Source organism: Lathyrus oleraceus, chromosome 3, assembly GCF_024323335.1.
Source record: "Lathyrus oleraceus cultivar Zhongwan6 chromosome 3, CAAS_Psat_ZW6_1.0, whole genome shotgun sequence".
Lineage (NCBI taxonomy): Eukaryota > Viridiplantae > Streptophyta > Magnoliopsida > Fabales > Fabaceae > Lathyrus > Lathyrus oleraceus.
Genome location: NC_066581.1, coordinates 270,145,496 through 270,157,859, shown reverse-complemented (window position 1 = coordinate 270,157,859; position 12,364 = coordinate 270,145,496). Strand labels below are relative to the sequence as shown.

The following is a 12,364-nucleotide window of genomic DNA, read 5'->3' as shown; positions in this document are numbered from 1 at the left end:
AAAAAGAATAGATACTAGACATACTAGACTGGTCATGGTAAAAGAGTTGACTGCGATAGTACACACAACACCCTCTTGACAGAGGCATCGTCTCACTTTCTTAATCACCGGTTCCCAAGTAATTTTGCTTATTGGGTTAGCTCTAACTGAAAGACACGTAAAGGAATGTTCCCTACTTAAAATTTACTACATATACCACCTCTTTTAGCTAAACATTTGATATGTTAATCCTCAAACACTCTTCTATTCACTTCCTCCATTGCTAAGATATACACCTAGAAATGTGATTCATCTCCTACAGAGCACAATTCTTTTTTATGTCTATTTCTCTTTCCCTTCGAAAGCTGTCCATCCATGCGTGCTACTAACACCACCCCACAAAGCTACTCTGATAAATATTCTTCCTCCCAACCATTCCAGGAAAGCAACGCATAACTATTAAAGATCAACTTGTTCAGTAATATATAAATTTTCCTTCAAGGATATCAGTTAATTTAAATAAAAAACATAAAAATAAAAATAAAAACAAATGTGAAGATTCAGTTTTAATGATATATGGAACAATGAACATATAAATCTGTGAAAATGTTCCTAAGAATGTTTTACCACTGCGTAGTTCAATTGCTAAGGAATACTAAATTTACAATGAAAAGGAGAAATAAAAAAAAGAAGTTTTGTGCCAGATATCAACAAGGATAATTCTAGCACCAACATTTGATGTTTACGCAGCCGAACTAAAACCAAATGACTTGACAATTGTGCTCACTCTTTCTGCAAAAGTTCTGGATGTTATCTTTTTACCAGGCACATGGAATGGATTTGAAACTGCATCTACATATGCAGTATGGAATCTCCTGAAAAACTGTATATCAAAAGTTACAACAGTGAAAATAACATCAAACAGTACAATATTTCATATCCAGAGTAATGGGCTACAGAGCACTGACACCTCTTCTAAGACCAGGCATGTTTTTGTGCCAGACACCTGTGCGGCTCATGTGCAATAATGCAAACAAATGTCTCGAGAAAAGTATTTTTGTTTTGCTTCAATACACCTTAGACATTTCGTAGACACGTATCAAACACATTTATAGGGGTTGAGGATGCGTCAAAACAACCATGATCAATGAGGGGGTTAAATATATTAAATTTAATTACATTATTTTTAGCTTCTCGGTAGTAGATAGATGAATGCAGCTGAAAGACTATCATATCTTGTTTTATAACGTTTATTGTAATAATAAAACAAATTATTCAATTTAAATGGACATATATATATTTTGATTCTCAGATTTAGATATTTTATAAATAATGTTCATATTGTATTTAATTGTTATAAATATATATAGGTATCAATGTCCTATGTTTTTTACATTAGCAATGCCAGTGCTTCATAGGTTATGTGACAAAGGAAGACCAATAGTAGGTAAATTTGTGTATTCAAAACTTCCATCAGAATTCAATTAGCAAGAAAGGTATATCAAGCATAGTGATACTGATACAAAACTGTAAATTTATAAGCAACTTTTGTGAAAGAAATCATGTCGGAGCTCTCAGTTGTAGACCACTGATGTGAGAAAGAAAAAGAACAATTTTATCACTGGAGATAAAGACTGGGCAAATATGAAAGTAACACATCCTTAAGTGAAACAACTGTGTTAAGTTTTAAAAAAAACAGCAATTTTTTATTTTTATAAAAACAAATATCACTAGAAGAAAGGGTTATATATCTTTCCCAACAAGAACCAAAGTGAAACAAAACAAGAAAAAACCATTAGCAAAAGAGCATGCCATCACTTTGTATTTCTAAAGAAAAACTCCCTAACCATGTCGAAAGCATCAAAGGAAAGCTATGAAAATAACCCATTACCAAAGAATGAAGTCTCTCACTTAAAAAATAGTATACTGAATCATAGATTCAAGGTTCTAATTTATGGTCATCTTAGAATTCTTGCAATTACTGGTATTGTGAATATTGAGATGAAGAATGCAGTATGATTTCTTGATTTTTTGCAATGTTTATCAAAATTATTGTTTGGTATAAAAACAATTCATATTTTTGGAGGAAAGTTGCAAGTGCCGCCACTGACATAACTAAATTCTAGCGGACACAACTATTTCCCCAAAGGGTAAATTATGTAACAATTACCTTCCTAATACTACCCATCCACCGTGTGTGCATGGCGTTTTTAATTTAGATCCCAAACATCCTCCCTCCTTGCATTTCCCACATTGTCATATATGAGGCTATTAACTGCCTGTCAACCTTTCCATTTCTCTTAACATTCAATTTAGTAACTGAGATGCCTAACAAAAACAGTCTACAACAGCAATAGCTGGAGCACAATTTTAACATTGTGTTACTTTACCATTCACTGCTCTCATGCTAAAAAAACATCAGCATCTCCTATGTGCGATATGTAGGTGCTCCCTTTCAAATTATTTGGTATCAGGCAGCAGTTAAAATGAATAAAAAGAAATTTTCAAACGGTATCCGACAGCCACCTAACCAGAAAACTCAGCATTGATTTTAGCTCGGTGATGGAAATAGATTAGATAGGGAAAACAGAAGACTTCAAATACGGATAGAATGACATCTAACCAATGTGTTTAGAGGCCAAGAGTGTACAATGGAAATGGGTCACCACTCGGCACCCTAGGTATTCAAGTGACCTGTTTAACACCAAAACCATAGACCTCGCGTTATTACATTCCTTTCTATTTTTGGCAGCAGAAAGATCTCTAACTAGTTATATAACTAAGCTAACAGAAAGAATTACCCATTCTTCCATTGCAGGTATTTAACACAACTGCATTTCACCATTTACTTGGCATATGTTTGATTTGACGGCAGGATTGCTTTTCAGCCATCCCAATGACAATTTTATCAAAGCTCAAACTATAGATTCAGCTCAATGCACGATGATGTGGTATTCCACCGTGAATAAAATACACTCTTAAACATAAAAATCAAAATTGTTGCTAGAAGTATTACTGCATCAGTCAAATACTCCCATTCAAGATGACAAGAGGAAATGAAAGAACACCATCAAATTCTATTGATACTTACATTTCTTACATCTGCATCTTTAACATCTAGATCCGTGGTCACCAAAATAAATTTGACCTTCGTATTAGTCAGATATCCATAGCTGCAAATGACAACGCGGATCAACAAATGAAAATCATCCACTTTTGGTTGTTGAATTACATCTAAACTAAATAAAAAAAATCCAGACAGACAACAAATGCACTCACACTTTGTAATTTTCAATAGGATAAAGCAGTCCCAGAAACGTCTCATTCAACATCGGTCCAGATTTTTTAGGATTGTTCACTGCCAAGCAAGCACATTTCATTAGATTCCTAAAAAGCAAATTAACAAAACAAAATAACAAATTGAACGTTTCTCTAAATTAGAAGATCATAAAAAGCAAAATAAAAAACTTGCATACAAGAAAAATAAAATCCCAAATCCAACAATAAAACCCCAAACAGCAACAAAAAAAAAATGAAAATTTCTCTAAAGTAAGGGTACCAAAACCTCGACCATTTGCAGCAAAGAAAAAATCAAGTAAATAAATAAAGTAACCAGAAATCCCCAAATTGAAATGAGCATGATCGAATAGTGAACGCACCTCGCTCATCAACCACATCGAGCGAGCAATGGACGATATGGTGGAGCTTGAGAGCATCATCGGCCTCCGTGAAGCTCTGTATGTACAACGGATTGTTCTGCGGTCATCGGAAAAACCAAACAAAAATCGAAAAAATCATTGAAAATCAGAGTTTGAGATCAGATCGAAGTTGAGAAAACGGAATTGAAGAGCAGAACGGTTAAGTGACGGGGACTCACCTGGTGACCGACGACGGCGACGCAGACGATCATTTTCACCGGCGAAGTGTCGAGGGCTGTCACGGTCTACGTGGCTCTCGATGCACCCGCACACACTGAATAGAAGGAATGAAGGGAAAGGGTTGTGAGAGAAGAGACACTAGACAGTGTTCTAGTGTGTGCATTGATGATGTTAAAATTTTGAGATAAAAATGCTGAAAAACTCTAAATACATTTTTTTCTCTAAATACATTTTTTTTTAATTGAAAAGGGTCGGAATTAATAGAAGTGGAATAAAGTGAAACAAAGTAAACTTTAATGGATAATTTATTTTATTGGTTGAATATTTTATGATGGAATGAAATAAAAAATGGTTTTCCGTCTAAATCAAATGGAACAAAAATAGAATGCATTTCATCATTTTCTCTTGTGTGTTACCTGAGATGAGTAAGGAGGTTAACGAAGATGAAGGTTGGACAAAGGTGTCTTCAAATCAAACATCAAGGGGAGATGGTGACAAATGGGACGCTGGACGTTCGAAAAAGAGAAGTGGGGAATATAATATTTCCACCTTCTTCTTGACATCTTTCGCAGATAAGGTGATGATGAAAGATCTATATGAAGCTCTCAAGGTTTTAAAGGATAGCGATGAAGTGATAATACCTCCGAAAAGAGACAAAAGAGAAAACAAATACAGTTTTATTTGGTTCTTCAACATGAAAGATGAAAGAACGATGGATGCGAAATTGGATAACACTTTCATCGAAGGTAGGAAACTATTCACTAATCTTTCAAGGTTTCAGAGAAAAGATTTTAGGATGAAGAGTTTGGAGGTAAGTGGGAAGGGAAGAGAGGCAGCGAAGAAATATGGTGACCATTTTGATCAGTCCAGGGGGCTCAAGGGTCCGACTGAAAAGCCTTTTAAGGATCAAAGATATCACAACATAGGAAGAAGATCGTTTACGGAGGTGATTAGTGGCAAAGAGTCAGTTTTTCAACAATCCAAACTGATAGATGGTTCTCCGGTCCTTTGAGTTTTACGTCGAACAAAGAGGAGTTGTCTAGATTCCAAAAGGCTTTCATTGGAATCGTAGGAAATCCTGGCTTAACATATAGAATGTAATATATCTTTCATTCTGGAGATATATTTTTCTATGAAAGTTACTCATTTGGGTGCAAACGAGGAGGCTTCTTCTTGGTTATGACAATGGTTCAAAGAAATTAGGTCTTGGCAACCTAAGGATGTTGACCCTGAAAGAACTATGTAGATTAGATGCCTTGGTATTCCTTGTCAAGCTTGGTCTTTAAGATTTTTTGAGTTTTTAACGTCCGCCATTGGAACTTTCATCTGTTGTGATGATAATACGTCCAACCACTCCATAATGGATGTTGCTTGTTTTATGTATAGAATTATATGCGCCTCGGTGATTGAAGAAGTGTTTAGCATCCAGATTAATTCCAAAAAATTTAGAATCAAAATCATGGAAGAAGCTCAGGGTCCAATTGGATTACTTGCAGGGAGAAACGCTGATAAAAACTCTGGTTCAGAGGAGAAGGTTGTTGGTTCAGTGGATAATTCTGATAGGTGGGAGGACGAATAAGATAGATGAGCAAATTTCTATGTCAGTTCAGAAGTTAGAGGAACGTATATTGAAGTTAATGTCGATGATGGTATGTCTCGGGTATCAAAACATGATTATGATAAGACGTGTGATGGAATTTGTTGAGAAAAGGCATTGGTGGTTTTTAAGAATAATAACATTGATCAGAACTCTCCACCAAATGTTCTATTTTAACTTTTAAAAAGCAATAAGGTTTGTGTGGAGCCTAGGGACTTGGTGTCACCCGTTGCGTGTCCTAGACTTGTTGAGACTTCTAATCATGTGATTATGTGTGCTTTAACTGAGGAGAATGTGGAGTTGACTAAGGATTTTTTTTGTCTTTGGGATTTGTCTTATCAGGACTCCTGGAGAAGGTATTAAGATTGGAGAGTGTGAATCAGCTAAGCATATTGGGCCTTTGGTTGTGGATTATGAGAATTTAGGCCCAATAAGATTTGATGAAGCCTTCCAGAATGTTGTTAAGAGGAAGCCCAAAACGAAAAAGAAAATGATCATTTTGGATCTTTTGAAGAAAAAGGACTTTTTCCTTTCTTATTTTGATATCCTTCAGCCAAGGTGTAGGAAAATTTATGCCCAAATTCGATACCCTAAAAATTTATGCTCAATCATATTACAAGATGGTTAGTCAGAACGTCCATAATGAATGGCTAAACCTATCTATTCAGGCGGGTTTACGGTGCAACCTACCCCAGGAGTCCTGAAAAATGCCCACTAAGGAGAGGTTTTCCATATTCACCTCCATAACTTTGCCTAGGTCTTATACTATTAATAATGATCTACATTCATGACCGATCCTAGGCACTCCAATAATTAATATACTCATTGAAGGTACGCGAAAAATACCCGAGCGTATCACACACTCGAAGATACAACAGAGTCGACATCGAACTTTATTTATTCCCGAAGGAAAGGGAAACATCGATAAAACCCATGGGAAGAGAAATGGGTAAGGAAGTCGGTTATGCAAGGGGAAGGTATTAGCACCCCTTACATCCGTTGTACTCAACGTGAACCGTTTTGATTGTTCTTTGCTCATATGGGTGTTACTATCTAAAGATTACTTACGAAAGATAAAAAAGAATTGAATAATTAATGTGCTCGCTGAGGATTGGGATCCTCATGCCTACGTATCCTTATGGTGCAATAAGGAATAAGAGCTTTGTAGTTCATGGAACTAAGACGGAAAAGAAGAAAAAAAAAAGGATTTGAAATGTGATTAAGGCATTGTTTGAACCAAAGGATAATGTTGTTTGAACCCATAGGGAAAGGGATATTTGAACCAAAGAGAAAAGTGGCATGAACCAATACATGGTATGGCCAAAAAGATAAAATGTCGCATGAACCAATACATGGTATGGCCGAAAAGATAAAATGTCGCATGAACCAATATATGATATGGTCGAAAAGATTAAAAAAAAGACATTTGGTTCATAGTAGGTATTTAACCATATTGTAATTAACCCAAAGATATGTATGGAATCCAAAGAAAAATTGTATTTAGTCCAAAGAGAAGGTATACCACCAATGATAAATTTTGATGATGTTGAAGATATTGAATGGTGAATGATGAAGGGTGAATGAAAAGAGAAAGGATAATTAATAACTAATGTGCTCGCCAAGGATTCGAATCCTCGTGCCTACGTATCTGTCATACCCCAAAATTTGCCCGTTAATCTTTCAAGACATTCTTCAAGGCACTCCAACTCATTGTTCAAGACATTGACCTTAAAGGAACAAAGACCCAGCTCACAGATGGCCAAATCCAGAAAATGGCTCAAACTGGCATGCTCGCTAGGCGAGCAAATCCTTCGCCTAGCGAACCCTTCGCTGCGCCACTCGCCTAGCGAAGCTTGCGAATACCAGAATTTTTGGGCTTCATTCTGAGCCCATCAGGTCACAAAAACTATTATAAATACCAAGACCTCATTCAGAAAGAGGGGGATCAGTCAGAGAAAAGGACGGAAGGAGACGGACAGAAACCCTAGCAAGGAAACCCTAACAGAAGCAACCGAGCAAACCCTGGAGGCTAACCAAGAGAATTCAGAGCAACCCTAAAGGAAACCCTGAAGGCAACTCATCTGCACAAAGGTTACCTCCGCCCAACTCAATCCGACACCAAGAGCGATCTGCCAATTCAACGTTGCAATTCAATTGCAAACAGGTTTGCACTACCATTACCGTTTGATGCTCTTAATTTACATGTGGCATTGTGATTGAATTTATAAACACATCTTAGATTTTGCATATGGGTTTAAGTATGTATGAATGTGCAAAATAATATCTTGAATGTTTAACCATGTAATTTCTGTAATGGATGCCATAGGGTTTGGAGCTCGCCGAAATTGTACTGTTCTTAAATTCAAACCCGCAGCTGTTCGCTAGCACATCGCTAAGCGAACCTGTAGCGAGTGTTCGCTAAGCCCTCGCTAGGCGAGGCAGCAGCGAACGTGACAGTCGCTGACTTTTCTGTTCTGATCTTTGCTCATCTGACATGTTTTATCATAGCCATGCATTGTTTACCTGAACCTATTACTGTTGTGATTCCTTTTGTTTGGTGTAATTCTCGATTGCACCCTGATTTGGTGTTCTGACCTGTTTGCTGAATTTTGTAAGGGTTCACATACTCCCGGTAAAGGTAGCTTGCTAGGTATTCCACTTTATTTGTGGGATACCCTTGTGGAGATCCATCCTAATTGCCTAATTGATTATAAAATATTGCCTTTGAATATGTGATCTTGGCCCTCTCTTTGTTGCCTTACGGTATTACGGTATTACGGTCATGTCCCGCGAATGTGGGCATACACTTAGCAAATACCCTTCGATTAAATCATCATGTCCCTATAAGATAAATCATAGTCCCTCGGATGTTGCCTGCGAATATATGATTTTGTCCCTCGATGACCCGTCGATGTAGCCTACGGTTAAATGATGATCGTCCCTTCGAATGCTAAGGTATCCTTACAAATGTTGCCTTCAATAGCCAATCGATGACCCCACGATGTCCCTTACATCCAAAGGACAAGACTACTTACTTCGCAATAGTAAGGACATTTTTACCCTCATAAGGATAGGAAATACCTATAAAGACATGGGTAGGTATAACTCTTAATTGCTGACTCACAACTTAAAATATTTTTCACACCCCACAAATTTGCAAAATATCTATTAGAAAATCACCACTTGGCATACATTCGTACTAGGATCATTGCCAAGTTATATTTTTCTAAACCGCTTTCAAAATTAAACGAGATAAATACTTTGTATACACTCGTACAAGAATCATTACAAAGTTAAACTCTCTCTTCAAAACATTTTTCTAAGCAGTTCACAAACACTTTTTTTTCAGACAAGAAAAATAACATAAGTGATCAAGCAATTAAGAGCTCATGGATAACCATGGATACAAAGGGTGCTAACACCTTCCCTTTGTATAATGTACCTCCCGAACCCAAAATCTAATCAAGGTATTTCCTATTCTTTTCCGCCTTTCCTTATTGGATAAAAGAAAAGTCGGTGGCGACTCTTGCTAACCGCGACATTTGCTTTCCAAAGCAAAAACACACAAAGTCAGTTCACCGTATGACAGAACTGGCGACTCTGCTGGGGACAACAAAGAGAGGTTACCTTAAAAAAAAAAAAAAAAACAAGATCACTTATTTGAATTGTCTTTTAAGGGGTTGCTTGGGTATTTTATGCTTGAGTGAAAGATCCTACACCCGGATCTAGTGTACCTTAGGTAAGTAGCAATAGATCATCGCGACTATCCGACGTATACTGGAATGGTTAAAATGATGGCTACGGTTAATGTGACACTTTGGATATCCTGATGTTCCTCATGTTTACTTGAGGAGAAATTTGGCGTTTGCGTGGTGTCATCAAAGCATTAACCAGACCTTTAGAACCCTAATTGACTCATCCTGGCCATTAGAAAGTAGTGAGATAACTGACTTCGGTTCCGACTGGGGTTGGTTGAGACTCGATACTACACTCTTTGAGATTGGACTTTAGGGAAGCTTTGGTCAACCACTTGGTGTTGCACTGAAGTGGACTTAAAGGAAGGTCAATGATTGGAGATCCTTTTAGAACCCGGTTACTATTCTAGGACAGGTTGAACCAACCAAACTTCAGTGGGGAGGGTACTTACCTATGGAACTCATGCAAACCTTAAAACTTAGGGATGATTGTTGTGTGACTTGTTTGTGCTTATTATTTGCTTACATCATAACATCATAACATCATGACATCATAACATCATAACATCATGACATCATAGCATTGTACTAACCATTTCAAGGACTTAGGGATTTAGCTTTGCTCTGTTAAAAATGCTATGGCTTCCAGGAAGACTATCCGGATTAATTTCGTAGTGACCTCTCCTCAACTCAAGGATTTAGTGTCAGAACTTCCCGATCATGCTCAGTTCATCAAGAAACATGGTTTTCTCCTCAATTTAGTTACCACCGGTTTCAAGGAAGATATGATGAGAGTTTTATTCCAGTTCTTCGACCCTAAACATCATTGCTTCACCTTCCCAGATTATCAGTTGGTACCCACATTAGAAGAATTCTCCAGGATGCTTGGGATACCTATCCTTGATCAAACACCTTTTAGTGGTTTAGAAAAGAGTCTGAAATCCGAAAAAGTTGTCGCAGCTTTACACATGACAAAGTCCGACATTGAAACTAATTGGGTAACAAGAAGTGGAATTAAGGGTTTACTTGCCAAATTTCTGATAAATAAGGCCCGAGAATTCTTAAAAGTTATGGATGTCCATGCTTTCGAAGATGTTCTAGCATTACTAATCTATGGTTTGGTGTTATTCCCTAATCCAGACCAATTCATAGACATGAATGCTATTAAGATATTTCTCACTCATAACCTTGTGCCTACTTTGCTTGGAGACATTTTGCATTCCCTTCACACCCGTACTATGAAGAGGCAAGGGACTCTCATGTGCTGCGTACCTTTATTGTCTAGGTGGTTTATTTCGCACCTTCCTCAATCAGTCTTGAAGAACGAGCAGAATTTGAAATGGTCTCAAAGGATAATGTCGCTCTCCCATTTAGACATCCGTTGGTGTCCTCATCTCAAAGAAAATGTTATCATCATTGACCGTTGCGAAGAATTCTCTAACGTACCACTCCTAGGGATAAGATGAGGTATTACTTATAACCCAGCTTTAGCCATACGACAGTTTGGTTATGCTCGAAGAGATGGTCCACATGAAATAGTTATCCAAGGCACTGTATTTGACTATGACAACGATTCTCAAAGTCTCCGTCAAAGGTTTGTACGAGCTTGGGGCATGGTGAAAAGAAGCACTTTAGGACAGAAAAACTCTATTCCTATGGAACCTTATCTCAGATGGGTACGCGCAAGAGCTCGTGAACTTGCCATGCCATATCTTGCAGTCGGACCATTGATTGTTGAACCAGGAGTTGAAGGAGGTACTCCTCAGATCATTCCTTATCCAGATATACCTACCGATGTTGAAGAACTGAAGAGATCCTGGATCCAGTTGAGAGAGGAAAGGGATACTTTTGAAGCCCAGTTCCGTGCTGAAAGGAAGAAAGTGTTAGAACTTACCAGCCAGCTTAATGAGGAATGAAGACTTAATGCATATCTTCGCCCAAAAAGAAGCCGTCCCTGGGAGACTTGAGCTTTCATTGTATTTTATTATTTTGTTGTAATGAACATTGATTATAGAAATTATTAATAAAAGTTCCTCTCTTTTTGGTGGTTTACGCAAAGTTAAATTCCAAAAGTCCTTGAAAACATTTCATACATTGCATAGCATAACATAACATTGCATAACAGGTATTCTAAGGGATCAATGTTCTCACGGTCTTCCTTGCAAACAGAAAAATGGCCCTCGAACAAACTGTCAAAGATCTTCAGGCTCAGAATGCTAAATTCCAGGAGATGATATTGAGCTTATCCAAGGGGCAGGAGGAACTGAAGGCTCTTTTGCTCGAGAAGAAGAAAGACAAGAAAGTTGTGAGTTACATTAACCCGGGAAGAAGGCTTAAAGGACAGGCCGCAGGAGTCAAGATCAGAATGCCGAAGGATCAAGAAGAGGAGACAGAGAATGATTCAGAAGAGGAGAATGTTGATCTCTTCAACCCTGAGGACGACGATGAAGATTACGAGAATGAACAGTACTCTCCAAGAGATGGCAAGTACAAGTTGCTGGAAGAACGTATGCTAGCTATGGAGGGCCAGAAGGCGCCCGGTTTGGATTTCGAAAGCTTGGGTCTGGTCTCCGATGTGGCCATTCCTCGCAAATTCAAGATCCCCACTTTCACTAAGTATGATGGTGCGTCTTGTCCTCAGATGCATCTGAGAGCTTATGTGAGAAAGATTCATCCGTATACCACTGATAGGAAGCTATGGATCCATTTCTTCCAAGAGAGTCTGGCTGGCACACAGTTGGAATGGTACTATCAGCTCGAGAGCTCCAACATCCGCACCTGGACTGATTTAGCGACAACTTTCTACAAGCATTACCAGTATAATTCTGAACTAGCGCCTACTCGACTACAGTTGCAGAATATGACTATGGGATCTAAAGAAAGCTTCAAAGAATATGCTCAAAAATGGAGAGATTTGGCTGGCAGAGTCAAACCCCCTATGACTGATCGAGAATTAGTAGACATGTTCATGAGTACACTGACTGGCCCATTCTACAGCCATCTACTGGGAAGTTCTTCATCGGGTTTCACTGAACTTATATTGACAGGTGAACGTGTTGAAAGCGGCATTCGAAGTGGAAAGATACAGGCGGCTACCTCTGCAAGCACCAAAAGGTCCTATCAGGGGAGGAACGAATCAAATGATGTGTACGGTCAAAGGGGTCATAACAAGAAAAATCGTGACCATACCATTGGAGCAGTTACGATTGCAGCAC

General features: G+C 38.1%; 1 protein-coding gene across 1 annotated transcript; it reads right to left on the bottom strand.

The window, feature by feature from the left end:
- Nucleotides 1-520: 520 nt before the first annotated feature.
- On the bottom strand, nt 521-4,047 carry LOC127126907 (uncharacterized). Its single transcript, XM_051055937.1, has 5 exons — nt 3,857-4,047; nt 3,639-3,735; nt 3,259-3,337; nt 3,071-3,152; nt 521-862 (listed from the first exon to the last, which is right to left on the bottom strand). Exons 1-5 carry the CDS (start codon nt 3,887-3,889, stop codon nt 722-724), a joined length of 432 nt encoding a protein of 143 aa, XP_050911894.1. The 5' UTR covers nt 3,890-4,047; the 3' UTR covers nt 521-721.
- Nucleotides 4,048-12,364: the final 8,317 nt, after the last annotated feature.